Source organism: Anolis carolinensis, chromosome 2 (assembly GCF_035594765.1).
Source record: "Anolis carolinensis isolate JA03-04 chromosome 2, rAnoCar3.1.pri, whole genome shotgun sequence".
Taxonomy (NCBI): Eukaryota; Metazoa; Chordata; class Lepidosauria; order Squamata; family Dactyloidae; genus Anolis; species Anolis carolinensis.
This window is the reverse complement of record NC_085842.1, coordinates 18,391,714-18,402,781: the sequence shown is the minus strand read 5'-3', so window position 1 is coordinate 18,402,781 and position 11,068 is coordinate 18,391,714. Positions and strand designations below refer to the sequence as shown.

Here is an 11,068-nt window from a genome sequence, read left to right as displayed (position 1 = left end):
CTGGGTCCCTCGCCCTCTCGGTAGGAGGACTGCCTGAAGAGCTGGTGCTGTATGTGCGTATTCAGGAACATCTGCGTAGTTCTCTCCCAGTATTCTCCACTGCTCCCAGGGGCCCTGCCTGCTTCAGATCCAGGTGAGTTGGGTCTCTCCATGTTGTAACCACTGTCTGATGGAGAACCAAACTGTATCCAAGATGTTTTTCCTTCCTTTTCTTTCAAGGGAAAGAACTCTGGAGAAAACAACTGAAATACACAAGGAGTTACAAAATCAAATAAAATATTAACAAAATGATATATAGATGGTACATAACTCCAGAAAATAAATATGCAAACAAATAACTGGAATTTTTTATCATTTGTGGTGGACTTGTCCACAAGCTAAATAATTGTGAATAAATATCCATAGAGACATGGAACCTGTATTAGAATGCAAAATCCCACTAAAACCAGAACTTTTTCTACTGGGATTATTAGACAAACAGACATTGAAACATCAAGAAATAATCTTTTTTTATATAGCAACAAAAGCAAGAACTGCATACACAAAACTATGGAAACAACAAAACCTATCAACACCAGAAAATTGGATTACAAAAGGTCTTTGAAATGGCCAAAGTGGACAATTTAATTTTAGCTGCACAACAAACAAATACACAGAAACTTCAAGAAGAATGGAAACCCTTCACTGAATTTAGAAAGAACCAAAGGAAGATGATCACAGCAGGATCTCTGGACTAAAATAGTGCTAATAGTATATAGGTACATTTTCTACTATTTATAAACTCTATATTCAAATACATGTTTGCGTAGTGTTTTAATAAAAGAAGAAAATATAACAATGTAACATACCGTTTCCCCTAAAATAAGACATCCCCAGAAAATAAGACCTAGTAGAGGTTTTGCTGAATTGCTAAATTTAAGGCCTCTCCCGAAAGTAAGACCTAGCAAAGTTTTTGTTTTGAAGCATGCCCGCCAAACAGAACACCAGAGTATGCAGGATCGGCAAATATACGTACCATAGAGTGTTGTACATGGAAATAATGGTAGTAACAAGAAATTCTTGATAGGATTTACAGTTTATCTGGTTATGCTGGTTTGTGATGACAACTACTGTACAGTATATAATAAATGTTCATTTTTTTGTTCAACAATAAATATGAATTCTTCTTCATGGAAAAATAAGACATCCCCTGAAAATAAGACCTAGAGCATCTTTGGGAGCAAAAATTAATATAAGACACTGTCTTATTTTCGGGGAAACACGGTAGTGAATTCTCGTCCTCTCAACCTGAAGACTGCCAGGTTCGAATCCAACCCGGGGAGAGTGCAGATGAGCTCCCTCTATCAGCTCCAGCTCCATGCAGGGACATGAGAGAAGCCTCCCACAAGGATGGTAAAAACATCAAAAACATCCGGGCATCCCCTGGGCAACGTCCTTGCAGACGGCCAATTCTCTCACACCAAAAGCGACTTGAGCTTCTGACAGGAAAATTAAAAATAATACTAATTTACTAACAAATGAAATTGAATTTTTAGTTCTATATGGCAAGAGTTATGATGAGATAAAATACATGTAAAGAACTGGAAAAGAGGACGAAAAGATCGGATAGCGTAGGAAGGCACAACTACCACAACTCTGCCTGCCTCTCTCCCCCTGGGTGGAGAAGGGACAGCCTGGCCGTCTGTGGTGTTGACCTCCAATCCCACCTGCCTCAGGCCCCCTTTTCTCCAGGGCGCACGTGGCTCAAGGCCTTTGAAGCTGGTTGTTTCTCTTTGCTCTCGGTCAGTGTGTGTTAGAAGGCCAACCTGTGAGTGAAAACAGGCCTGGGCCAACTTTGTCCCTCCCTCCAAGTGTTGTGGGCCTCAGCCCCTCTTCGGCCCTTTGGAGAAGGTCTGGGAATAGGACTCACCAGAAGGAGAGGAAGGAGGAGCAGGAGACAAAGAAAGAGACTGGCTGCAAAGAGGGGGGGGGGGGGGGAGAGGCCAAAGGGGCAAACTCTCTCTCCCAGCCGGACAAGGAAGGTCTAAGGGGAGGGAGTTTGGTTCCTAGACAGTCAGGATAGCTTGGTCTAAGGAGGCCCACTTCCTTCCTGCCTCTCTCACACCAGAAGCGACTTGAGCTCCTGAGACGAAGAATAATAATAATAATAATACTAATTTACTAACAAATGGAATTGCATTTTTAGTTCTATATGGCAAGAGTTATAATGAGATAAAATACAGTAGAGTCTCACTTATCCAACATAAATGGGCCGGCAGAACGTTGGATAAGCGAATATGTTGGATAATAAGGAGGGATTAAGGAAAAGCCTATTAAACATCAAATTAGGTTATGATTTTACAAATTAAGCATCAAAACATCATGATATACAACAAATTTGACAGAAAAAGTAGTTCAATAAGCAGTAATGCTATGTAGTAATTACTGTATTTACGAATTTAGCACCAAAATATCATGATGTATTGAAAACATTGACTACAAAAATGCGTTGGATAATCCAGAACGTTGGATAAGCGAGTGTTGGATAAGTGAGACTCTACTGTACATGTAAAGAACTGGAAAAGAAGACGAGAAGATTGGATAGCGTGGGAAGGCACAACTACCAGTTTTGAGGACAAGAGTGTGTTCTTTTCTGTTGCAGAGGACATTTGGAACGTCCAAAACTTTAGACAATGCATAAAATAATAGTGCTTGAGTTGAACATATACATGTAATAACAATAACAAATACCCTGCTCCATCCCCTTCCTCTTCATCAGTGACACATATACAGTAGAGTCTCACTTCTCCAACACTCGCTTATCCAACGTTTTGGATTATCTAACACATTTTTGTAGTCATTGTTTTCAATACATAGTGATATTTTGATGCTGAATTCATAAATACAGTAATTACTACATAGCATTACTGCGTATTGAACTACTTTTTCTGCCAAATTTGTTGTCTAACATGATGTTTTGGTGCTTCATTTGTAAAATCTAACCTAATTTGATATTTAATAGGCTTTTCCTTAATGCCTCCTTATTATCCAACATATTCGCTTATCCGACATTCTGCCGGCCCGTTTAGTTTGGATAAGTGAGACTCTACTGTAGTTCTTATCTACTAATCACAACCCTGCAACCCTCGTCCCCTCCTTTGTTCTCCTTTTTTCTTTGTGTGGAAACATCTTTTCCTTTGTAAAGCGTTATAAAAACTTAAGGGGGAAAAATAAGACCCAGGCAGGCAGGGGAGGGGGTTTGGAGGGGAAGGCCATTGTCCCTCTGCCTGCCTCTCCCTCCTCAAAAGGACCCCCTGGTTGGAGAAGGGGTAGCCTGGCCGTCTGTTGTGATGACCCCCAATCCCACCTGCCTCAGGCCCCCTTTTATCCAGGGCGCACGTGGCTCAAGGCCTTTGAAGCTGGTTGTTTCTCTTTGCTCTCGGTCCGTGTGTGTTGGAAGGCCTACCTGTGAGAGAAACAGGCCTGGGCGAACTTTAGCCCTCCCTCCAAGTGTTGTGGGCTTCAGCCCCTCTTCGGCCCTTTGGAGAAGAAGGTCTGGGAACAAGACTCACCGGAAGGAGAGGAAGGAGGAGCAGGAGACAAAGAAAGAGACTGGCTGCAAAGAGGAGGAGGAGGAGGAGGGAGAGGCCAAAGGGGCAAACTCTCTCTCCCAGCCGGACAAGGAAGGTCTAAGGGGAGGGAGTTTGGTTCCTAGACAGTCAGGATAGCTTGGTCTAAGGAGGCCCACTTCCTTCCTGCCTCTCTGGGAAGCAAACTCTCTCCCCTTAACCCTTCCTTGCCCAGCGTTACACTGGAAGGAGGGGGAAAGAGCATCTCTCAAGAGCCCTGGAACCAAAGGACTCAAGATTTCTTCTTATCGTGACAGAACACTGGATCTCTTACAAGATACTGATCCTGACATTTAGAGCTCGAAATGGCCAAAGGACCATTATATCATAGGGACCGCCTCATTCCTTTTTCCCATCAGTGGTCACCTCGAACCTCCCAGGAAAATCTCCTATACGTACCGGGCCCTAGGGAGGTACACCTGGAAGCTACAAGGCGTAGAGCCTTTTCGATCTATGCTCCAATTCTGTGGAACTCATTGCCTCCATATCTTAGAGCAATGTCGGAGTTGCGACCTTTTGGGAAAGCAGAGGAAGCAGGAGGACATTTTTGCTCCCTGGCTTCAGGTAGGATTTGGCTAAGATTTGGCTAAGATTTTAAACTGAGTTTGGGCTTGGCTCCTGTGGTCAAAGTCTAACTGTTGTGTGACTGTTGTGTTGAAAGAGAGCCAGGTACTTAAGTTGATTGACAGCAGGCATTGTCCCCTGTTAATTGAGTTTCTGGGAAAGCTTTATTTGCCAGTGTGAGTTTCTGCCAGAGCCTGATCCCAGAAGGGCAGTTGGTTCTCGCAGAAGCAGAGGAAACAGGAGGACATTTTTGCTCCCTGGCTTCAGGTAGGATTTGGCTAAGATTTGGCTAAGATTTTAAACTGAGTTTGGGCTTGGCTCCTGTGGTCAAAGTCTAACTGTTGTGTGACTGTTGTGTTGAAAGAGAGCCAGGTACTTAAGTTGATTGACAGCAGGCATTGTCCCCTGTTAATTGAGTTTCTGGGAAAGCTTTATTTGCCAGTGTGAGTTTCTGCCAGAGCCTGATCCCAGAAGGGCAGTTGGTTCTCGCAGAAGCAGAGGAAGCAGGAGGACATTTTTGCTCCCTGGCTTCAGGTAGGATTTGGCTAAGATTTGGCTAAGATTTTAAACTGAGTTTGGGCTTGGCTCCTGTGGTCAAAGTCTAACTGTTGTGTGACTGTTGTGTTGAAAGAGAGCCAGGTACTTAAGTTGATTGACAGCAGGCATTGTCCCCAGTTAATTGAGTTTCTGGGAAACCTTTATTTGCCAGTGTGAAAAGGCACCTTTACTAACTATCCTTTGCAGTACATACAGGAAACAAAGCAACATAAACAAATACACAAAGACGTGGTTTGTTGCAGTCTGCACATAAAGTGCGTGCATATTACTTAACTGTACAAAGATCCCACTTGGCCACCACGCTCACCAAGAGATGCAACAAAAGCAAAACATTCCCATCACATGCACCAGCTGTGGCATGTTCCGCTTTTTCACACAAAAACTAGACAACTACATCTGCTCCAAATGCAAACAGATGACTCTGATGGAGCAGAGGATCCAACAGCTCGAGCACCGTATTAAGACCCTTAAGGACATTCAGGCACTCGAGCTCTTCTTGGACACTGCACAACACGCTGCTGTAGATCAGCAGCCTGCATCACACCAACACCACCAAGACCATGATCAGGAACCTTATGGGGAGATCAACTCAAAGGTAGACAACCCTCAGGCTTGGAAGGAGGTCACCCATAGAAGGAGACGCAGGACCAGGCAGCCTCCGCAGAACTCCTCTGCTCAGCTGCATTTACACAACAGATTTGAAATTCTTACATCATTAACATACAATCAGGAAACACATCTTGTGGAGGACCACAGTTTCTTAGATACCACTCAGTGGACCATCCTGGATCAATGCGCAGGGGATAGCCCTGACAGGGACAGTGCATCACCACAGTCACACTTATGTAATCATGCAAATGCTCCATCCCCAATCATAGACCAGGAGCAACAGGAACATCCTTGGGAGAGTAATGGGCTCTCGGATGTATCTCAATGGATTGTCATTGATGAATGCACTGGGGATGTTGAGGAGGAGGACAACACTTTACACCTACATGATTCACTTCAACAGGAACACTCTTCAGGGGACATACACACTGTCTTGCACAAAAGGGACCCTGTCAATCCTCAAAGGAAACAGGTCTTGGTAGTAGGTGACTCCCTCCTTAGAGGAACGGAAGCCATCATTTCCAGACCGGATGGGATGGCTCGAGAAACATGCTGCCTCCCGGGGGCAAAAATACACCATATCACTCAGAGGCTCAGCAGGCTCCTAAAGCCCCATCACCCTCCCCACCTTATGTTGATTCATGTAGGTACCAATGACACCGCTAGGCATACTTTTCAAAAGATCACAAATGATTTTCGAGCTCTGGGAACAAAGCTAAAACTGTATAATGTACATGTGATCTTTTCATCCCTCCTCCCCGTTGTAGGACATGGCTCTACAAGGGCCGGAAAAATAGTACAGGTCAATAACTGGCTCAGAAAATGGTGTCAAGAGGAGCATTTTGGCTTCCTTGACCATGGTCTACTCTTCCAAGAGGATGGACTACTGGCAAGCGATGGGGTGCATCTCACACAAGTAGGAAAACATCTTTTTGCACACAGACTCACAAACCTCATCAGGCGCACTTTAAACTAAATCCACTGGGGGAGGGGAACAACAGCCTGGCGAACACTATATTACCCACGACCACAGGGAACCGCCGTAAGGCTAAACGGAGGGCTGCACAAACACAGCAAGGACCAAGTACAGAGAGCACAATAATCCCAAATAAACAGTTCGAGGGGAGGTCACAGGGGCTTACATGTCTTTACACTAATGCTCAGAGCATGGGAAATAAGCAAGACGAACTCCAACTCCTAGCACAGCACCACACATACGATGTCATAGGCATCACTGAAACCTGGTGGGATGACTCCCATCACTGGAATTTAACCATTGAGGGCTATAACCTCTTTCACATAAATAGAACAAAGGGGAGAGGAGGGGGAGTAGCTTTATATGTCAAAAACAGTTACGTTGCAGAAGAAATGCAAGACTGTAATCCGGGAAACCAGCTTGAAAGCATCTGGATAAGAATCAAGGGAACCGGGACTCAAAAAGATCTTGTCGTGGGTGTCTACTACAGACCTCCGAGTCAGGATGAAGGACTTGATGAAGCCTTCTGTCAACAGCTGACCAAACAGGCACAAAGAAGAGATATAGTAGTCATGGGCGATTTCAATTATCCTGATATCTGCTGGAAAACAAACTCAGCCAAGAGTACAAAGTCCAACAAATTCCTCACTTGCCTTGCAGATAATTTTATGGTCCAGAAGGTAGAAGAGGCAACAAGGGGATCAGCAACTCTTGATCTAATCTTAACAAATGTGGAAGACCTGATCAATACAGTTGAAGTGGTTGGATCCTTAGGGGCAAGTGACCATGTGCTCCTGCAGTTTGCAATACAAAGGAATGCTGAAACTAAGACAAGTCAAACACGCATTCTGGACTTTAAGAGAGCTGACTTCCAAAAAATGAAGGAATTACTGAGCGGCATTCCATGGACGCCGATATTAAAAAACAAGGGAGTTAAGGATGGATGGGAGTTTTTCAAAAGTGAAATACTCAAGGCGCAAATGCAAACAGTGCCAACAAAGAAGAAAAATAAGACAAGTGCAAAGAAGCCAGAATGGATGTCCAAAGAACTTCTAACTGAGCTAAAGCTCAAAAGTGACATGCACAAGAAGTGGAAAAGGGGAGAAATCACCAAAGAAGAATTCAAACGTATAGCCAACTCCTGTAGGGAAAAGGTTCGCAAGGCTAAAGCGCAAAATGAGCTCAGGCTTGCCAGGGACATAAAAAACAACAAAAAAGGTTTTTTTGCTTATGTTGGTAGAAAAAGGAAGAAAAAGGAGGCGATAGGGCCACTGCAAGGAGTTGATGGGGTGATGGTGACAGGGGATAGGGAAAAGGCAGAACTGCTTAATGCCTTCTTTGCCTCGGTCTTCTCACAAAAAGAAAGCCATCTTCAACCTCAGCAACATGGAATGGACGAAGGATTGGGGGAAATCCAACCCCAAATAGGGAAACAAGTTGTCCAGGAACACCTGGCCACTCTAAACGAATTCAAGTCCCCAGGGCCAGATCAGCTACACCCAAGAGTATTGAAGGAACTAGCGGAAGTTATTTCAGAACCACTGGCAATCATCTTCGAGAGTTCTTGGAGAACAGGAGAAGTCCCAGCAGATTGGAGGAGGGCTAATGTGGTCCCTATCTTCAAGAAGGGAAAAAAGAACGACCCAAACAATTACCGTCCGGTCAGCCTCACATCAATACCAGGCAAGATTCTGGAAAAGATCATTAAGGAAGTGGTCTGCAAACACTTAGAAACAAATGCGGTCATTGCTAATAGTCAACACGGATTTACCAAAAACAAGTCATGCCAGACTAATCTGATCTCTTTTTTCGATAGAGTTACGAGTTGGGTCGATACAGGGAATGCCGTGGATGTAGCATATCTAGATTTCAGTAAGGCCTTCGACAAAGTCCCCCACGACCTTCTGGCAAACAAACTAGTAAAATGTGGGCTAGACAAAACTACGGTTAGGTGGATCTGTAATTGGCTAAGCGAACGAACCCAAAGGGTGCTCACCAATGCGTCGTCTTCATCATGGAAAGAAGTGACAAGTGGAGTGCCGCAGGGCTCCGTCCTGGGCCCGGTTCTGTTCAACATCTTTATTAACGACTTAGACGAAGGGTTAGAAGGCACGATCATCAAGTTTGCAGATGACACCAAACTCGGAGGGATAGCTAACACTCCAGAAGACAGGAGCAGAATTCAAAACGATCTTGACAGACTAGAGAGATGGGCCAAAACTAACAAAATGAAGTTCAACAGGGACAAATGCAAGATACTTCACTTCGGCAGAAAAAATGGAAATCAAAGATACAGAATGGGGGACGCCTGGCTTGACAGCAGTGTGTGCGAAAAAGATCTTGGAGTCCTCGTGGACAACAAGTTAAACATGAGCCTACAATGTGATGCGGCAGCTAAAAAAGCCAATGGGATTTTGGCCTGCATCAATAGGGGAATAGCGTCTAGATCCAGGGAAGTCATGCTCCCCCTCTATTCTGCCTTGGTCAGACCACACCTGGAATACTGTGTCCAGTTTTGGGCACCGCAGATGAAGGGAGATGCTGACAAGCTGGAAAGCGTCCAGAGGAGGGCAACTAAAATGATTAAGGGTCTGGAGAACAAGCCCTATGAGGAGAGGCTTAAAGAGCTGGGCATGTTTAGCCTGCAGAAGAGAAGGCTGAGAGGAGACATGATAGCCATGTACAAATATGTGAGGGGAAGTCATAGGGAGGAGGGAGCAAGCTTATTTTCTGCTGCCCTGCAGACTAGGACACGGAACAATGGCTTCAAACTACAGGAAAGGAGATTCCACCTGAACATCAGGAAGAACTTCCTCACTGTGAGGGCTGTTCGGCAGTGGAACTCTCTCCCCCGGGCCGTGGTGGAGGCTCCTTCTTTGGAGGCTTTTAAGCAGAGGCTGGATGGCCATCTGTCGGGGGTGCTTTGAATGCGATTTCCTGCTTCTTAGCGGGGGGTTGGACTAGATGGCCCTTGAGGTCTCTTCCAACTCTACTATTCTATGATTCTATGATTCTATGAAAGCGCTCAAGACTTGGCTGTTTGGTTGTGCGTTTAAGTAAATCTGATCTAATTTGCCAAATAGTCACTGTTGAATGTTTTTATATTGAATGTTTTCATGATGAATGTTTTCTATTGTGGAATGATATTTTAAATTGTAAGTCGCTCGGAGCACTCTGGTGGAGAGCGACTAATTAAGAAATAAAGTGAAGTGAAGTGAAGAAGCAAACACACTGTAAGTCACTTTTGGTGTCAGAGAATTGGACTAAAGATGACAGCATAGGTATAGTCATATATTCTCTCCTTGTCAAACCACTGCTCCCCAACCCCACTGAGCTTTAAAGGGAACCAATCAGTCCAGGGATCAAGGAGGAGGAACACAGACTTGGGTGGAAGATACAACAGAAGCACCCACCACAAGCAGGCTCTTCATTGAGAAATCACCTGCTGCCATAGCTTCTCTCCAAAGCACCCTTCTGCTAAAGGCAGGGGAATCTGAATTCAGAGTTTTGTTAGAAGAGTGTCACTGATTTTCACATTTCAGTCTTGCACGTGACTACTACAAAGGAGTGGAGTAAGTACAGAAGAGTTTCGGTTATATGATCTCCGCTGATCCAAAACTCTGTATTGTCCAACGTACTATCCTCTTCCATGTGCCGGGGACAGCACAGTGGGCCTTTCCATGCTCACCAGAAGGGAAAAGTCAGTGCCGGCCACATCTCACCGCTTCCAGTGGGCACCTGGCACTTGGGAGAGGCCCGCTACACATTGCTGAAAAACAGCTTTTTCTAGGCAGCAACGCGCAGTGATCCTCTCCAAGTGCCCGGTGTCCGCCGGGAAGGGCAAGATGTGGTCAGCGCAGACTTTTCCCTCCTGGCAAACACCCAGCACATGGAGAGGCCCACTTTTTTTTTTCGTGTCAGGAGCAACCTGAGTTGCTTCTGGTGTGAGAGAATTGCCCAGGGGATGCCCAAATGTTTTGATGTTTTTACCATCTTTGTGGGAGGCTTCTGTCATGTCCCCACATGGAGCTAGAGCTGATAGAGGGAGCTCATCTGCGCTCTCCCTGGGTGGGATTCGAACCTGGCAGCCTTCAGGTCAGCAACCCAACCTTCAACTCACAAGGCTTTAACCCACTCCTCCACTGGGGGCTCCAGGAGAGACCCGCTGTGCTTTGCTGCCTAGAAAAAAAAAACAGCTGTTTCTCACAATGCACAGTGGGCCTCTCCATGTGCCAGGTGCCGGCACGCTGGGCCTAAAAAAAACAAACAAACAGCATGTTGCTTATCTCTGTGATCGCCTCCTACCTTATGAACCCACACGGGCCTCAAGACCTTCCGGGGAAGCTCTTCTCTCGATCCCACCTCCATCCCAAGCGTAGTTGGTGGGGACGAGGGAGAGGACCTTCTTGGTGGTGGCCCTTAACTCTGGAACTCTCTCCCCAGGGAGATCAGACTGGCACCTTTGTTGTCCACCTTCCGTAAGAATTTAAAAACATGGATGTTCCGGTGCGCATTTGAGTGAATAGTCCCGCTTGTTTACAATTTCTCATTGCACCTTATCTCTGCTCTTCACCTTTTTAGATTTCCAGAGTCTTGACCGTTCCTCTTGCCCCTGTCCTTATCGTCCCTGTACTTCCCATGAACCCTACTTAGAGTCCTGCACTAGTCATCCTCCGCATACGCTGTTGAAAAACATGTTGTTTTGGTGATTAATTTGTAAAATAATAACAGAAGTCCTGTGTTCAATAGTGGA

At 45.2% G+C, this 11,068-nt stretch overlaps 2 protein-coding genes across 2 annotated transcripts in view; one reads left to right on the top strand and one right to left on the bottom strand.

Annotated features, from left to right (window-relative positions):
• The window catches only part of LOC100567547 (zinc finger protein 345-like), an 11,080-nt gene extending 7,641 nt beyond the window's left edge, over positions 1-3,439 (bottom strand). The window contains exons 1-2 of the mRNA XM_062973351.1: positions 3,347-3,439; positions 1-242 (exon numbers count right to left, since the gene is read on the bottom strand). The exon at positions 1-242 is cut by the window's left edge and continues 661 nt beyond it. Of these exons, the coding sequence (XP_062829421.1) occupies positions 1-152 (152 nt within the window). The 5' untranslated portion in view covers positions 153-242; positions 3,347-3,439. The remainder of the gene's footprint in view (positions 243-3,346) is intronic.
• LOC103280228 (zinc finger protein 420) overlaps positions 1-11,068 on the top strand; it is a 412,323-nt gene that overhangs the window by 306,024 nt on the left and 95,231 nt on the right. The gene's annotated exons all lie outside the window — the stretch shown is intronic.